The sequence below is a fragment of the Glossina fuscipes genome, unplaced genomic scaffold, assembly GCF_014805625.2.
Source record: "Glossina fuscipes isolate IAEA_lab_2018 unplaced genomic scaffold, Yale_Gfus_2 28, whole genome shotgun sequence".
Classification (NCBI taxonomy): domain Eukaryota; kingdom Metazoa; phylum Arthropoda; class Insecta; order Diptera; family Glossinidae; genus Glossina; species Glossina fuscipes.
This window is the reverse complement of record NW_023998423.1, coordinates 7,280,875-7,298,192: the sequence shown is the minus strand read 5'-3', so window position 1 is coordinate 7,298,192 and position 17,318 is coordinate 7,280,875. Positions and strand designations below refer to the sequence as shown.

General features: G+C 36.4%; 4 protein-coding genes across 6 annotated transcripts; 2 read left to right on the top strand and 2 right to left on the bottom strand.

Moving 5' to 3' along the window:
* Positions 1-229: 229 nt before the first annotated feature.
* On the bottom strand, positions 230-2,994 carry LOC119636436. 2 transcript variants are annotated; one of them, XM_038031768.1, is made up of 4 exons: positions 2,583-2,994; positions 1,844-1,946; positions 1,035-1,736; positions 230-971 (listed from the first exon to the last, which is right to left on the bottom strand). In XM_038031768.1, exons 1-4 carry the CDS (start codon positions 2,739-2,741, stop codon positions 427-429), a joined length of 1,509 nt encoding a protein of 502 aa, XP_037887696.1. In that variant the 5' UTR covers positions 2,742-2,994; the 3' UTR covers positions 230-426. The 2 variants fall into 2 exon arrangements, with proteins under 2 accessions (XP_037887696.1, XP_037887695.1); XM_038031767.1 differs by having other exon boundaries at positions 234-971; positions 1,035-1,784.
* Positions 2,995-4,014: 1,020 nt separating this feature from the next.
* Positions 4,015-5,840, top strand: LOC119636498. Its single transcript, XM_038031865.1, has 2 exons — positions 4,015-5,087; positions 5,146-5,840. The coding sequence occupies exons 1-2, from the start codon at positions 4,340-4,342 to the stop codon at positions 5,823-5,825; spliced, it is 1,428 nt and encodes a 475-aa protein (XP_037887793.1). The 5' UTR covers positions 4,015-4,339; the 3' UTR covers positions 5,826-5,840.
* A 693-nt stretch (positions 5,841-6,533) lies between these two features.
* On the bottom strand, positions 6,534-8,898 carry LOC119636546 (zinc finger protein 2 homolog). Of its 2 annotated transcripts, none has more exons than XM_038031945.1 (6): positions 8,783-8,898; positions 8,036-8,730; positions 7,773-7,975; positions 7,585-7,704; positions 7,132-7,527; positions 6,534-7,067 (listed from the first exon to the last, which is right to left on the bottom strand). In XM_038031945.1, the coding sequence occupies exons 1-6, from the start codon at positions 8,787-8,789 to the stop codon at positions 6,551-6,553; spliced, it is 1,938 nt and encodes a 645-aa protein (XP_037887873.1). In that variant the 5' UTR covers positions 8,790-8,898; the 3' UTR covers positions 6,534-6,550. The 2 variants fall into 2 exon arrangements, with proteins under 2 accessions (XP_037887873.1, XP_037887874.1); XM_038031946.1 differs by having other exon boundaries at positions 8,036-8,721.
* Positions 8,899-12,076: 3,178 nt separating this feature from the next.
* On the top strand, positions 12,077-16,571 carry LOC119636319 (regulator of G-protein signaling loco-like). The gene has a single exon (XM_038031620.1). The coding sequence runs from the start codon at positions 12,123-12,125 to the stop codon at positions 16,569-16,571; it is 4,449 nt and encodes a 1,482-aa protein (XP_037887548.1). The 5' UTR covers positions 12,077-12,122.
* Positions 16,572-17,318: the final 747 nt, after the last annotated feature.

Below are 17,318 nucleotides of genomic sequence, written 5' to 3'. Positions count from 1 at the left end.
GATCATGGATATAAATTTAAGTTAACAGATCCAATCCATATCTAATACAAACAAAAAAAATAAAAAATATATTAAATTTGATTTTTCCATTCACTGTATGCTGGGGCTAAAAAATTTAAAAGATTATTTTAAGAAAATAATGGTTTTTAAGTTGAATTTTTTTATTAACTGGAATTATTCCATAATAAACAAATAAAAATTTCATATCGTACTATGAAAGTGAAAAGACGTAACGATAGAAAATAAATAGAATATGCAACGTTCCATTGCAAAGAGTACGATAAGAGAAAATCGTATATAAATAAATATATATATATCAAAATCCTCTATGACTAAATTTCTCCTGGGTAATGAAGAAAATAAAAAGATAATGTTGTGGCTTCTTCAGGGTGCTTGCAAAAGTACACACAAAGCAAGTTCTTTAGTCTACTTTTGTAGATTAGTGAGAGCACCGCACACAATCAAAATCTCACTGAGGTATTGATACAATATTGGATCCTGTATCGCCAATGGCTGAAGTACTTTAAATTCACGCAGGCAATTAACCATATGGCGTATTTGCGATCGACATATTGATTCCCGAACACGCATCGTAGGAATGCTAAAATTTCGCACACGCTTCGTTACCAATTCATTGTTTACAATTTTTAGACTTTGGTGCGAGGCCAATTCGCCCGCCACCCGCGAAGCTGTATATTTTGTTATAACTCGACCGTCGTCGTTGTCATCAGATGGTATTAAACCATCCGCAGACTCATCTGCTGAGTCAGTAGTAGAATCTGTTTCACCTGCAATCTTCGCAACAGCCTTTGAGCGAATAGTTTTCAATTTGCGTTTTCGTCGTATCGCCTTGCCAGGATCAGCAACCAATGACAAATACTTGGGTATAATATTTATAAAATTTGAAGCTTTAAATATGGTTAAATCATCGTGGTGACCGACGTAGGCTTCAGATATGAAAGATATAATACCTGAAATTTTATAGTTGTTAATAGACACTTTAGATAATTTTTAATGTAACATATGTCGATTACCATTCATATTGATGCACAGTATGTATTTATAAACATTGCAATCAATCTGCAATGACAAAGGCGCCATTTCCGTTTCTACGCAGTCAATTAAAGATTGTACATATGAGAGATTCTGGCGGTACGCAAAAGGAAGACTTTTATGGCGATCATAATACTTCTTGCTGTCCGACCAACGTATTAAAAACCGCAAATATTTCGCCAATTTTACAACACTACGTGCAAAAATTTGTTGCACCTCTATTTCGGACATTTCAAAATATTCGGCCAGCAAAGAGAAATCCTCATTTTGACGTAACTTTTTAAGGGTTAAATAGCAATTAACCAAACTAACATTTGCCGTTGGGCAAACAACATTTTTAAGGACAGGTAGTCGGCTAGCATGAACACCCAAATGTATATAAGGATTTTTTTCAATTAGCTCCAAAGTCACCGTACGAACAGTTCGTTTAGGTACGTCACGTTTTATGTAAATAGTCGGACGCCTCACTTGCAGAGTCGTCGCATTTAGTGATGAATGACTTCCAACGGAGTTGGCTCCAGACGTTAAAGCTGCATCTGCTGGTTTTATTATAGTATTCGGTGGTAAAGAACTTATAGCAGCTCCCAGTTGTGCCTTTTTCATTGGATTAGGCAAATTCGTACTGCTACCGCCCACATTACCGACGGTTTGTTGCCATTGGAAACTTGTTAATGGTGTGCCAGCTGAAGCAATGGTTTGTAACGAATATTTTGTGGATTTGATGGAGGGTTCTTCAATAAACACAAGCTTACAAATTGTGAAATAATTTTAATTAAAGTAAAAATTTTACCTATCGTCACAGCGTTTGAACGTTTCATCGTAGCTGGTTTAATAATGGCTGGTATTTTATTAATTACCAAGCCGGAGCTTCCTTGTAGTTTAATAATAGGTTTCTAAGATAATGAAAAAAATTGTGAAAGAAAGATAAGAAATTTAACATATCACTTAATAATTTTGCAGGATGACATACAGATATAATGTCCTGGAACTTTACCATAATTCACTTGAAGGTTGCTACCTGATGATGGCATCTACTTATGCGTCATCCGCATACACATAAAACTAAGATTTATCCATAGCTTTGAAAATCACAAAAGAGAGCCTTGCACATCAGTCTGTTACTTTTATTCTTAAAACCCTTAAGATTTGTTGTACATTATTTTATAAATAAATCACTCAAAGTTATGTGAAGTACGACTTTGCGGTGGGTACTAAGCGGTACAAAGTATCGTATCCTTATTCTTCCGCGTTATTAAAAATCTTCATCTATAATTATCTCAAAGTAAACAAAATAGAGCCAAAAGTCCCCAGTTCTGTCGCTTGTTCGTTTGACACTAAAATATGTAAAAAAAATTAAGCTCCTCTGTCTATCTGCTTGGATCATTCATTCGTCCATAAATTGCCATTAGTTGATGCCATGAACATTATTAAACCTAATGTTTTGCCATACACTTATTATGCTCATATTTGCTTAGAATATCTGTAGCAACGACTGATCATTTTTCACTTGCACTTATTCATATCATTACCTTGTTTGTTCCTTGTTGTAGCATTTTTCCCTGATCATTTTGACTATTACTGCTTCCTGTCGGCGATTGTGAATGCAATTTGCTTTTAATTAATATCGCTGGCTTCAACGTCGTTTCCCCGTTTGCTACTTTCCGATATTTTACTACTGTTAAAGACATTTTTGGTTATTCTTCTTTGATTCAAACTTTTCACAAAATATGATAAAATTCAACATTTAGTGATTTTGTATTTCAGTTTAAATACAAGTTTTTAAGACGACGCAAATTTTTTCTAAATTGATTTTTAACCTTCTTTGCATTTACATTATGCCAGAATCACTTTTCAAACTTATTTCTTATTTGTAAAAAACTATCAATTATCTCAAGAAATTCATTTAATGTTGCTTTGAGCTTTCAGAATGGCGTAAGCACAAATAATTATGTTGCCACAAATTTTTATTAGAGATTACCAGAGATTCCCAAATAATATCCACTATTGTTGCTTAAAAGTGCACGACAGCGTTTGCGAAGCGATGGATTATGAAAACTTAGAAGGCTGCATATATAACCTAAACCAAAGATGTAAACAAACGTTATTAACGCAGAAAGATGACTGTTTACAAGTAAAGCAAGCCCCACACTCAATGGGTTGAGTGTTCAATTTTTCCAACTTTTTAAGAAAATGTATGGCGTTAGCTAGGCTTCATATTCGAGTTTTTAGTTTTATTGCTAAATGCTAACGCTCTCGTATACGGGTATACCGTATGGATGGTTTGCTGGAGAATTCCCAATTGCGGCGAATACGCGAGGGGATGTGAATCGGCATGTCTTCTATACTTTCAAATTGAATTGTAATGAAATCAAATATATGAAAAATTAATCCGGTTTGAGATACTTTGCGAAAGTTAAGAAGTTTCAGTTATATCATATAAAGCTAAGATTGATTTTCAATTCATTTTAAAACGTTATACTTTCTTTATAGATAAATTCATATGTTAATGTATTATTATGTTATATAGAAACAAAAATAAAGTGATTTATATTCAAAGTTCAAGTGCGCATTGCAAAGTGTTCCTTAAGAAATAAAAAATATGTAACTGCATGAATTATATGAAATTATTTCGCTTCATTTCATTTCATTAAAAATTGTACATAATTTCGTTTTTATTATTGATTGTTTTTTCGAAATAAATTTCGAATGACGGAAGTTATAGATAGATTGTTTAGTTTTTTGTATAAAATAATACAGCAACACGAGATGCCTCATTGGGTATACTAAGTGGGACTTATTAACCCGAAAAATGGAATAAAATATCATTGTGGTCGTTTAAGAAAAAAAGCTATACAAAGTTCTTGAATAAAGGCAGCCTTTATTTTGGTCAAATTATTGTCTCAATCCACATACTACGACTGGAAAGACTTTAAAAATCACTTCTTTCTTGCTGTTAAACGCCTATAAATGACGTAATAGTTGTATAAACTGATATATTAGTACCTAATGTTGAGATTTGTCGCATCTGTTTCCAATCTGCATGCTCTATCGTAAACTTTAATCTAGAACCTAAATAAGATAATTCGATATTTGGAAATTTTATTGTGCAAAATTTTGTATCCAAAACAGTAACATATCTCCAAATGCAACTCAGTGTTGCGTATATTCACCACAACTATTTTGCTACATAATTTGAACATTTTTTGCTGGTATTCTTCTTTCTGGGCCGTTGACCCATCTTCGTATTTTTTCCCGTAAAAAATTTAAGAAATTGAAGGTATTTAATATGTTTCGACCCGAAACTGAGGACTTATTGCCAAGAATGGCTCCAAAGCCAAGTGCACCGATTGGTCTTAACGAAGCTGTAGTAAGGCCGCAAGTGCCTGAAGTGTCTATACTTTTTGGAAAAAAGTCGGACGAAAATAATGAAAAAAACTCGAACACAGGCATACAACAGCAGCAATCATATGCAGTGTGGAAAAAGCAAATGTTACCACGAGTTACCTTCCCGTCAAGTTTCGAACAGAAAGAAAGGAGACATCTGAGAAGTGATATTTTAGGAAATAATGTTAATGCAGAAAACGTTTACTGTAGATCAAATGTATATCCTTTGAAAGAAGCTCCTACAACGCCATTTCTATCTTCGCCCTCAATCAATGCAAACGGGGCATATCGCCAGAATTTAGACAATAACACCAATCCGTTTTACCAACAACATCAATACCCGGGAAAACCTCTCGAAGTAGCCGCACCATTGGTTTCTGCAATGAATAGAGATGTTCTGACTATTTGTGCTAGTACCCAAACAGACGCAACTGTATCGCCTAGCAAATTGGACGGTTTTCCAAATGTTCCTTGGCATAGCTTAGCTGCTAAGCAGGATGTGCAGGATTTGTTACAAATGGTTCAGGACATCCGTCAAGATCAATTATGCATAATGCAGATTTGTCAAGCTCTAATAATAAATCAGCAAAACCAACAAGAAAGGCCGCAGATGCAAAATGTAGCTACTCAAGTAGAGGATGAAATATATGGTACGTTATTGTTTAAAATTTTATTGAATTAAAAACAAATATATTCGTCCGCTTACAGAGCACATATGTAGAGATGTACAAGAACAACACGCAATGGGTCCGGTTAACAAGTTTCTCAAAAACGTAATTTCAAGTCCATCTTCATATCACACTCCAAAAGGAAAACCAACAGCTCAATCAACAACTTACAAACCCAACAGCCCGCAAGCAGACTACATGCCTGCTCCATTTGAGGGAAACCAGAAAGCAGGGTTTTCCAAAACAGGCAGCGATCGTAGTCTACTAATGGGCCAACTTGCTCTGAAGTATTTGCCTAGAGAAAAGCTAGCCGAACTCTTACAAGAATTGAACGTGGACTGCCCAGCAACCGAACAAAAAGAATTATTGACCGAGCCTCCGGCTTCTAACAATATTCCTTTGCGTAATATAGAAAACTACGAGAGAGGACCTGCCGATATTTCGAATGCCTCTTACAAATACCTAAAGAAGTACCGCTTACTGCCCGAAGACCATTCGCAGCCAGAAAACATTCCGATTACAAATGACGTCGCGGATTGTGGACAACTTTATGACATGGGGCAATCTCCACCCATCAATTTAAGACAACCGCCATTGATGCATAGAAAAATTACGCCATATCAACAGGCTGGACAAGATGGCGATGGACCACCTTTAGCAGTAGCTTCACCCGAGCAATTAGACTTAGAAAATATTAAACATCAACCAAAGTTCTTATAATGTGTAAAAATTGTTCTTTGTAGCGAATACAGCTTATCATGTTTTGAATACATTCCATAGCGTTTAGAACGCAACTAAAGTCTTTGAAACTTTAATGCTTGTTCAAAAAATAAACAGAGAGCGTTTGAATTGATTCTGAAATTTGAAAAATACGCAAGGTATTTTTTGTGGGCAATAGTAACGAAGACTGTATATGCGCCATTAACAAGCAGAACTGTGTTACTTGTATAAACCATCTTACGTAAAAGGAGAAAGGTTGGTCTAAAAACCAACAAAATCGCTTAAATTTCGGGCCGAAACATGTCAGTGTACCAACTTTTCTCAAATTCTAAGATCTGCAGATTCAACATAGGGCAAGTAGACAGACAGACAGCCTTATATCGATTCAGAGTGATTCCCAATAGGTTAGTATAATAAAAGCTAAGCCCATCTTAAGTCCTTCTGGATGTTGCATAAAATCGGTTTAGATTATTATTATTATTATTATTAATTTCGCCAGAGAAATAAATTCTAAGACTAAACTCTTAAAAGCACTAGCATCTAAGGCTATCGGCCTGGTCGGTTTAGATTAATGTATCCTTTTAACATACAATCGGTTTAGATTAATATACCCTTTTAAGACTCTTGTGCCTTGGTGCAAGATATAAAAAAACAATTCGCTTTGTAAGTGAAATTATATTAAATAATTTGGACTACGGTTTTGAAGATTATCAGCATTAGATTGACTAATATAAAGATTTATTTATTTCAATTTCATTTGTAATAGCTCTAGTAGCAATTTGCACCTCACTAAATTCCGGACAGTTTGGAGCACCATCCGCCCCACAAGTCATTATATTTTCTTCTATTAAATCATCTATTAAATCGTCGTGATTTTGTAGTGAGGTTTCAGTTTCATTTGACAATTGAATATTTTGCACATCCGTAGCGTGTTGATCTCTTAGATGACAACGCAGAGCAAACGCGCGAGCATATGTCGCACCGCATATATCACATCGATTTTTTGAACTCTTATTCAACATCTCTGAACCATTACTATGAGTCTTCATGTGAATTTTGACGGCATACAATGTTGCAAAAGGACGATTACATTCAATGCAAGTGAATGGCTTTCTGTGACTATTTTTATGGCCACAAAGTTGCACCGAAGTACGGAATGCTTTGGGACATATATCGCACTTATAAGGACGTTCGGTTTCATGTGTATTCAAATGATGGACGTAAACAGACTGCGATTTAAATCTGGAATGTTAAGCATAAAATAGCAGTGACATTTGAAAAAACTTTAGAAGAAGAATATTTTTACCGTTTATTGCAGACTGTGCATACGTAAGGTCTGATATCCGTGTGCGTTCTTAAGTGCAACGTTAATGAGTAGGAAACACGAAATGTCTTACCGCACACCTCGCAACCATACGGCTTTTCCCCTGTATGTATACGCTCATGTTTCACCTTTTCGTAAGGCCTTGGAAACTCTCGCCCGCAATACTGACATGGATATTTGGAACGTCCTGTCCCTGCTTGTTTTGTTTCTTGGAACACTTTAGTTAATGTTTTCCTCCCTACGGAATTTTCAGCATGCATTTGCATGTGCATATCATAATTGGCCAACGTGTCGAAATGACGATTGCATTTGCCGCAATTGTATTCTACAATATTTTGGTGCATGTTTTTATGTATTTCCAGCAAATTCTGATCGAAACTGTTAAATGTGAAAAGTAAATAAAAGTTTTTATTGCAATTTACATGTAAAACCCACCTCTTATTACATATCTCACAATAGAACAAATTCAATTCTCCGTATTCGCTTTGAGCGCCAGCTGGTAAGGCATCCTGTATAGTTTTAGCGGTACGCTTATTATGAATTTTCATGTGTAATCTAAGTCAGAAATCGTTGTAGCCATTTTCCAATTTTACACAACACATGCTATATTACACAATACATACTTTAAATTCTTTGGTGATGAAAACTGTGTGCTGCAAATTTCACATATAACGCTATTGGGCACAGTCACTGCGAAACCATTATTAGGCTTAACGAGTGAATTTATATGCTTATGAGCACGTTTATGAACATTAAGAGAACGCAAAGTAGTGAACACTTTTTCACATATATCGCAACCAAAATTATCACTCAATACATCTGCTTTCTTCAAAAAAGAAAAGGGCTACTTATAAAACCCATAACTTTGTTTACTCATACTACAAACCTTTAGCTCGCACTTCAAAACGTGATTTAATAATTCGTCATAGGATTCACAAGACTGATGGCAGTATGCGCAGGTAAAATCTTCTTCGATAAGTTCTTTATTGGCTGACTGGCTGGAGTTTTGCATGTCAGAGGAGCATTCATGTTGCTCTGCAGTTGTCAAATTGAGAAAAACTTCCTGACAATCATAGCAAAAATATCGCTCCGCGTTCAACGCCATTTCATCCATATCGTCTTTTCCTGTATATTCATTGCTCTCAATTTCTCGATCTTCATCAATCTCTTCATTTTCATAATCCATGCGATTTGTATCTTGATCTCGGATAATTATTAGATTATCCATTGTATCGTCTGGAAATTTATGGTCGGATTCCTTCACATTCTCTGAATTTTGTTCATCTTCAGCAATACCAGGATGAGCTTCCACAAATTCATGCACGCTTGCAAATTCCGTTTTACACTGATAGCAGTGATAAATTTGAGTCATTTGTTCATCTTCGTCTAAACATTCGCTTAATATCAAATTATGCTTAGTTAAATCATCTGCCAAGTCATTCTCCGTAGTCAAGCTTTCAGTATCTAAACCGACGAGTTCCACTAAACAGCTTAAACAATCTTTCTGATTTGTGTTTAGAGCTTCATCCTCCTCGTGCTCGTTGCCGTCGACTTCAATGATTTGTGTTTCATCTGTGAATTCTAAAATGCAATTTAAAACACTGAGGTTAAAAATTCAACTTTTATGTCCCACCTGTCATTTCCTTGGTAGCTTTGCTGAGAAGACAACGTTAAAATTCCTGATTAATAAACAATGATTTCGTTTTTAGTTTTGAAATTAATTCCCTAAAACCTTTTGCTCTGTTCAATGTCGGAATGTTTACTGCGCCTTCTCAGCGAAACAGGGTTGCTCTTTTTGTTAAGGTACTGTTATAAGCCTGCGTGGTATTGACATATCTGAAAGTTAACTTTCGTTTGCGACCAAACTGATAACTGATAAACACGTTTATTGTGATCACGTAAGACTTTCGTAACGTTGAAAGAATTAAATTCAAAAAATAACAGCTGATTTTTCTCTTTGAAGCCAAATTTTGATGAAACGGTCATCTGCTTTTAGCTGGACCACGTCCTATTAAAAGCATTTACAAATTTACTGAATAGAAAATGGGCACTGACAATCCGAGGATCGTGACGAGGACTTTGCTTGCTTTTTTATTTTTATATATATTTTTTTTTATATATATGCATTATTTATACATATCTTATTTATTTATTTGGAATTCAAAAATTCAACACACAAGCATTTCAAGGGCCAATAAAGTGTATTGAAGCAAGTTCAAATTACAGATTAGAACTATATAGTATCCAATACGTTTCAAGGTTATCCCAAAAAAAAGTAGAATATTATCGAAAATTCTAAATTTCAAACGCAATGGTGTATGTGGTGTACGGTGTAGTGTATGCAGAAGGCAGCCCTACAGTAAAACTTAAAAATGAAATTAAAAATCGCAATTTATATAACTACTTTTCATAACGACTACTTAAAAACTCCGATTTGGCTCTCCAGCCATAAGCCAAAGTTAGTGACGCTAGACGATATGTGAATATCGTACTCCAAGATGGAAAAATACCGAAGAGACTTTACTCGAGTGAGGAAATATACGTAGGACTCGTGGCAGATAATTCTAACAACGCGTACAATTAAGGATCTCTCATAACAACAGCATCTTATTAAAGGTACAATATAGTCTGCGCATTCCTAGTAGAGCTCGTATAAATATGTAAAATTAGAAGCAGCCCATACTTAGTAATTCTATAAAAGTGGAGTACGCTACGACACGTAAAGAATTGACCAAAGGTGTATCTCCAGAATCGCTTAACATGCTTTGATATGTGTGAACAATCACGAATATTATAGACATAACCTAGAACAAAGTTCAAAATACGATCAAGCGTAGAGAAACCATAAGCTACAAGCTATCACTTCACGCCCATAAAGGATCTGTGGAATCAAAAGGGCACAAACTAGTCTGTACTAGACTGGTTGCGGGAGATATGTATCCTCCACTTATCCATAGATGAGCTCAATACATTTCTCAAAAGTGATAATTAATTGATGCCAATACTGATTCTTATTATCAATAAGTATAGCCCTGGATTTTGACGAGGTTATGAGTGCAGCTTTAACTTGAGACTATTCAAAACGTTGTACAAGACTACGATTGGTATTCCACTTAAAGACCCCTGCGTCCCCACCAGATATATGCCAGATATATATTATACGGGAATAAAGCATGCACGCATTGGTTCCTATAAATTCCGGCAGATGACATTGCCTTGTAGACTCTCAGTCTGAAATGAGGCCCTAGTTCTGTAGCTACCTAGTGATTAGTAGCCTGGGGTTCTTGCGTCCGGAACGGGGTTCTTAAAGTCATCGGCTCTCGGAAGAACATCCTAGAAAACCCTAGATCTACAGAGATATACCTGCCTGCTAGCTGAATATGGTAATATATGAATTACAGATCAATCACGATAATTTATTCGAGAATTACGAAATGATTTAGTTAGATTACGCGCGAATCACGGCTCTAGTTCGAGCTGTACACTATCGTGGCTGTTCGCTAGCGCAGCTTGGCTTTTTTTTCTTCCTTACTATGTCACCACGTAAACAGTTCCCTATAGACCTCTAAACGAATGCAGTACAATATATAATTACAATAAGCAGCTAATCCTCCTCAGTGAGTCCCCGGAAAGAACATAGTAGGCTTACATACATTCTTGTCAAATCCCATCGAAATACATAAAACTACATACAATAACGAAAAACTGGAAGGGGCTTGTATTGGCAAATGCAATAAAATAAAATAAAATTCTTACACATATTTCGTTTTGTATTGGAGATCTACTCGAGAATGATCAAATAAATCTTGCATTCCTTATTAATAAACTCTCACTGCGAGATTAGGTTTGTTTGGTAAAGTTTTTGACGTTTGACGAAGTTTTCCGTAATAAGAGGTATGGCTACACAAGAACTCGTCAAATAATGAAGCAGCTGCTTGAACAAGCAGGAATTTTAAACTCTCACCACAATAAGCTGTTTAGCTGTTAGAAGGAAAGCTCTGTCGAATACAGACAGCTTATCAGAATATGGGGAATATCAATAGGTATTGAAGGTTTGAAGCGTAGTACAGATGAGGTACTTGTCAACGATTTTTTCGGAAACAACTCTGCTTGATAGCGTTACATCAACACTGACAAGCCTTAATTGCTTTTTCATATTCGCCTTGGAAGATTCAACTATCATTGACGATTCCACCAAAAGGTTAGAATTATTACCTCTTACTCCTTTCATAAAACAATTTATTACTTTTTTGGGTCCTTTGGTAACACATTTGCAATTTTTAGATCTTCACAAGTTGTGTACAGAAATGCGGATCGACTTATTTGGCTTTAACAAATAATGTTTGATGTTTACAAACGAAGGTTTTCGTTTAAGTTCACCATTCTAGAGAAAAAAACCTTGAGCTCGGAAGTACGTATTTCCTTATTTGTTTCGCCAGAGCGCAATTCTATGGCATTCAATCCTGATAAATACTTGCGTCAAATCTCATTAAAAAGTTTTAATGAAAAGGTTATGTAATTTTCTGCATTTTCCAATTTGTTTTTTCTTTCATCCTTACGATTACCGGACACATGTGCTGTTGCGAAAATAACATATTTCAAGCTTGGAATAGTCATTTGCGGGTTGAAATATCTGTTTATTGTATTAACGGAAAGGACAACATTAATAGGCCACTTTTAAGTTAAGTTACGTTTATATAATTGGCGCCAGAGTTTCCTCATAGTGTAGAGTGGAGAATTGTCTTTCTCCCCTCCCAATTTTTCTCTTCGCTCTCAATTTTTGAAACTCTTCGATTGATATCGCTTATCTCTTTCTACTTAATGAACACACGTACGATTGCATTCATATGTATCTAGATATTTTATGGTTAAATGTATTTGCATTGAAGTGCGTTTGCGCAAACTGCTTTCTGGAAGGTATTTTTTAGTAAACATATTAAATTAAATAAAGATTATTTAAAATAAAGTGGAAAATGCATCATCATCATGTACCACAGCCGACAAAAAATAGTATGAGCGCACCACCATCCACATCAACATCTGCTGCTGGAAATGTAACCAGAGCAATAACAACACAACAACAAAGACGTCGAAAAAAGAGACCTAATTACGGCACACGCACATTAGAGGTGCGTCGTGGATTTAGTGGTTTTGGATTTACTATATCGGGTCAACAACCATGTCGTTTATCGTGCATTGTCAGCAATTCGCCCGCAGATCAGGCTGGTTTGCGAGCAGGTGATTTTTTAATATCGGTCAATGGTTTAAACGTATCTAAGTTGCCACATGAAACAGTAGTACAATTAATTGGGAATTCATTCGGTAGTATACGTATGCAAATCGCAGAGAACTACTATTCAGATAGTTCGGATGAGGAGAATGCTACACTACAACAGAATCCACATTCACTGAGGTTACATAATACATCGGGATTACGTTACCTGCACCACAAAACGAAACTGCATCGTATGCGTAACTCACCCCAAAAAAAACGAGGGGAAACTTCTTTGAAGCATAAGGGCCAAACCGAGCGAGGCCAGACTAAAAGAACCTCAAAGGAAGCATCTAAAAAACATATGGCTGAGAGTTTAACATTATCGAATTTATGTCCATTGATGGAGGATATACCTTTGAGACCCTTAGCTGTTATGAGCGAATCCATAAAGCCTTGCACAACTCCTGCTGCAGTCTACAATTCCAACGTCGCCAATGTTAGTGCCATGGTCCGTGTACCTAGTAATGCTTTAGAATATCGGGCTGTTGTAGGTTACTTAGGAACTATTGAAATGCCGAAACAAATTTCACAAAGTAGTAAATTGCAAACCGTGCGGTCTTGTATACGAAAATTGCGTCAAGAAAAGCGTCAACCTTCAACTGTGTTAATGATTATACTTCCAGACAGTTTGCATCTACAGGCGGCCAATGGTACGGTATTAGCTACATACGCATCGTCAAGGCTAAGCTACGTCAGTTCATCATCAGAAAGTGAGAATCGTTTTTTCGGTTTGGTTACAAGCGCTGTGCATACGACTCCTTTGGATGAAGATAATGATGAACAGGATAATGAAGCCCCCACGCTTTCCAGCAGCATCACAAGTCATATAACCATATCTAATAGTTGTCATGTTTTTGTTGTAGATACCAAGTTGTGTGAACATCAATTGCACCTGGAACGAGCTCAAGATTTTCATATAGAATGCACAAAAGATCTTATATCAAGCTTATGTTTAGAATTCCCCAGCAATTCAGAATATGTGGTTAATTTAATACGAAGTATGTATACTATGCGAATTTTGCCACCGGCTACACAGCGTTGCAATTCTGGTGATCATTGCGTGCAGGCGTCAGGAGGTGAGGCTGCCCATTCACCACAACCAAGCAATCATAGTGAAATGTCCACTACAACCTCGAATTCGGATTCAGGAATAGGCTTTCACAACGACTGTCGCAACATATCAGATCGTATTGTTGTTGTTGATTTTCCTCAAGTCGACTACCTTCCGATACGTTCTATGGGAATACAGTCTTCACGACCCACGGGCATATTTCAGCGTTTAAACTTGGAACAGCCTAATCCTCCAGTCGTATCAGCTGAGAATAAACGCTTGTCTGTACGTGCTTTAGCTGATGCAGTATCTAACCCAATAACATCTATTAATGGTTTCATGACTACACGCTCATGCGATGATGTTCTCAGTTTACTTGAAAACGATGAGACTATTGCTCCTTCATATACAAATCATCAGCATGTTTCTGTAGATGACATACCGTTGAATAATGTTTCATTGAATGGCGAAGAACGGAAACTTTTTTTGCATCCTTCGTCGATTGAGCGAGATAGTTCACATTTTTTATCGGAAGGCCTATCGTCCAATAAAACTAGACGAAGTAAACAAGTGCTGGATAAATTAAGTCCGCAAGTTTATGATTTAGGTATTTCTTTCATAAAAACATCGAAGAGCAAAATATCACCTAAGAACTGCTCCTTTTCGGATTGCAAACCTGCTGATGATCCGGTTACAATTGTAAATGAGACTTCTGATCAAAATCGAAATCCGCAGGATTTGCAACAGAAGCAAGCTTTAAAATCTGTGAAGTATTCAGAGCTCACTAGTAGCGAACCTGATTTATGCGCTAGTATAGACAGAAATTTTTTGTCTCAACGTCGTTCTTGGGTTCAGTCATCATTAAGGACTTTCCGATCAGATAGAAATAGTGTAAATAGGAATGAAAAACTTTCAATTGATAATAATGTCTGCCCACTACAGAGATCGGTTTCTCTCAGCGACAATATTCTTAATAACGATTTGGTCGACAAGCAGACGAAGCCAGTATCCGATCACGGAAAGAGTGAAAAAGAACTAAATGAAAACAGCCGAGTTTCATCGTGGGCCACATCATTTGCAAATCTCCTCGAAGATCCGCTTGGAGTGAAAACTTTTGCTGAATTCCTGCGATTAGAATATTCTGCCGAAAATATATATTTTTGGACGGCATGTGAGCGCTTTCGCCACATTGACAACGAAGCCGAACGTATAATTCAAGCAAAAATAATATTTTCGAAACATTTGTCCGACATGGCTACAGAACCAGTCAACGTAGACTCTCAAGCAAGGAACGCTGTTGAAAAGAGACTTCGGCAATCGGCAGATGTAGAAGTCTTTGTTGTAGCTCAAAAACAAATTTTCAATCTTATGAAATACGACAGTTACCAGCGATTTATACGCTCCGATCTATTTAAGAAAGCTCTACAGGCGCAAGAAAGAGGAGAATGTCTGCCCTTCGAGAAAGATAACTTGGACGATCTGTTAAAAACAAATTTTACCTCAGATGCCTCGACAAATTTAAAAAAATCCGCAAGCAACGCCGAAGACCGTCGACGCAAAAGTTTACTGCCTTGGCATCGCAAAATGCGTAGAAAATCAAGAGATCTCAGTGAAGAAAATGTTCGCCGACAAACTTGTAAAAATTTTGCTTTGACAAGCAAAAATCAAAGATCGACTTTCTTTAACGATTTGCATGGGTCACGATCCTCCCTTTCATCTTATGATGCATCTATGATGGGCAGTGCAGCATCCTTAAATACTAACACTCCTTTATGTCGCGTAAAGTTACCAGATGGGTCTACAACGATTATACAAATTCAAGTCGAAGAAACTGTTGGCGAATTGGTTAAGCGGATTCTAGAGAAACGTGGTCTGAAGTATAAAACGTTTGAAGTGTTTGTTAGAGGCTTAACCACAAAATCCGTAAATCTGCAAACACTTAGTCAGGAAATTGCCGGCAAAGAAATAGAAGTAGAGCAGAGGGTAGCATTCAAATTAGACCTGCCCGACTTTAAAGTTATTTCAGTAAAAAGCAAACCCCGTAAAACACTATATGATGTTATGAAACCCATTCTACACAAATATAACTATCAATTGGAAGAAGTCGAAACCTTATATAAAGACACAAAGGAGAAAATCGATTTACACCAACATGTTGCCGAGGTTGACGGTCAACGCTTGCAAGTGCTAATAAAATCAAATAAGATAAAATTTGTAAAACCATTGCCAGTTAAAGGAATAAATGCGCAAATTACTTTGAACGAAATGACGAACACAGTTTTTAAGAATTTAATGGAGGGCAAGTTGCAAAATCGAACTTTAACAAAATCCGACGATTCGAATTCCCTAAAATCGAATGATTGCGATTCTCACACTTCCTCCATTCCCGATCGCACACGCAGAAGGGATTCGGCTAATTTAATAAACTTAAAATCGAAAAAAAAGTTACATGCAAAAGTAGCTTATGATGAACTGGCTCCCTTTAATAGGTCACTAGCAAATAATTTAAAAGGAGTCAACTGTAAATTGCCTTTCAATAAAAGTGTTCCTGATAAGGCGATCGAGAACCAAGACGAATTGCTGGAAGGTTTAAAAAGAGCTCAGCTGGCCCGCTTAGAAGATCAACGAGGCACCGAAATTAATTTCGAGTTACCCGACTTTCTAAAAAACAAAGAAAACCTTTTAAAAAGTTTGAATAGGAGCGCAGAAAACACAACTAAGAATAAAAGTAGGTATGGAACATATATGGGAAGACCGCAACCGGCTCCCAGATTATCCATTACCAATAAAAATCGCTTAGTTAGCACATCCGACGAACAGGCGTCAATTAGATGTAATAACGAAGTACAACCAACAACTTCCAGTTCAAAAAGTCCGCCGCCCTTACCGCCTAAACCCAAGGTTTTGCCAATAAAACCGTCCAATTGGGGTGTTGCAACAGCACATCCTATTTGCTCATCTGTCGCAACAGCAGCCGTACCACAATTATTTAACAAATTATCCAAAACTACAGAAATGGTAACAGGAGCAGCTATAAGTAAAGTAGCACTAATAGCAGCAGCATATTTAGAAGAACCAAGCAGTAGTTTTGTATAAAACAAATGAATGGAGAAGAACTTTTAGTGAAAGGAATATAGAATTATTGTTTGTAAAAAATTCATTAAAACAATGTATTGAATAATCTTGCCAATAACACAATAAAATTATGAAACATTGCATGTTTCCTCTTGTTATAATGTTCTAGGTTTCGCATCTTAAAATAACGTTTCGCCATTGAAACTTTGTTAATAAAATTAATTTTTTTTTTTTTTTACCATTAACCTGAAATTAAAGCTAAACAAGTTAGCGTACATGTGTCCGATAATTGCATTATTTTACTAAGGAGAACCTGAACGTACTTTGCATTACATGATCTAGTGATGGTGACGAAAAAGCACGTTATCATGTTTTTACAATTCTTCCTTCTCTTCCTTCGATAGCATGCTTATTGGCCACCGGTCATATCCGCAAATTATGGGGAGGGGACCATGGGTCGCCTGGCCTACAAAGCAGTTTTTTGGCTTTCGAATATTGGATTGTTTGCAGTACCATTTTTCGTTGCAATACACAGAAAAAGTAACACACGCCACAAATAGCGAATTTTGCTACGTTCGTTTACTTAAATCTGTTGTTACTCCACATCAAAATAACGTAAAGCGTAAGGAGTATACTTTGAACTGAAACAGCAGCTTTACTCATCATCATCATCATCATCATCATGAAGGAGGTGTTCATGATGGCATAAAACATTTAACCAAATAATAACGTTTCGAATTCGCTCCACGTTCAAATTATCTGTTATTT

Excerpts from the sequence above, each read along its gene's own strand:
- LOC119636436 (XM_038031767.1), bottom strand. The coding sequence starts at position 2,741 with ATGTCTTTAACAGTAGTAAAATATCGGAAAGTAGCAAACGGGGAAACG. Across the intron at positions 1,947-2,582 it reads TACAACAAGGAACAAACAAG|AAACCTATTATTAAACTACA; the intron begins GTAATGATATGA and ends TCATTATCTTAG. Across the intron at positions 1,785-1,843 it reads TTCAAACGCTGTGACGATAG|AACCCTCCATCAAATCCACA; the intron begins GTAAAATTTTTA and ends TGTTTATTGAAG.
- LOC119636498 (XM_038031865.1), top strand. The coding sequence starts at position 4,340 with ATGTTTCGACCCGAAACTGAGGACTTATTGCCAAGAATGGCTCCAAAG. Across the intron at positions 5,088-5,145 it reads AGTAGAGGATGAAATATATG|AGCACATATGTAGAGATGTA; the intron begins GTACGTTATTGT and ends GTCCGCTTACAG.
- LOC119636319 (XM_038031620.1), top strand. The coding sequence starts at position 12,123 with ATGCATCATCATCATGTACCACAGCCGACAAAAAATAGTATGAGCGCA.
- LOC119636546 (XM_038031945.1), bottom strand. Across the intron at positions 7,705-7,772 it reads TCATCACCAAAGAATTTAAA|ATTACACATGAAAATTCATA; the intron begins GTATGTATTGTG and ends TTTCTGACTTAG. Across the intron at positions 7,068-7,131 it reads TGCACAGTCTGCAATAAACG|ATTTAAATCGCAGTCTGTTT; the intron begins GTAAAAATATTC and ends TTAACATTCCAG.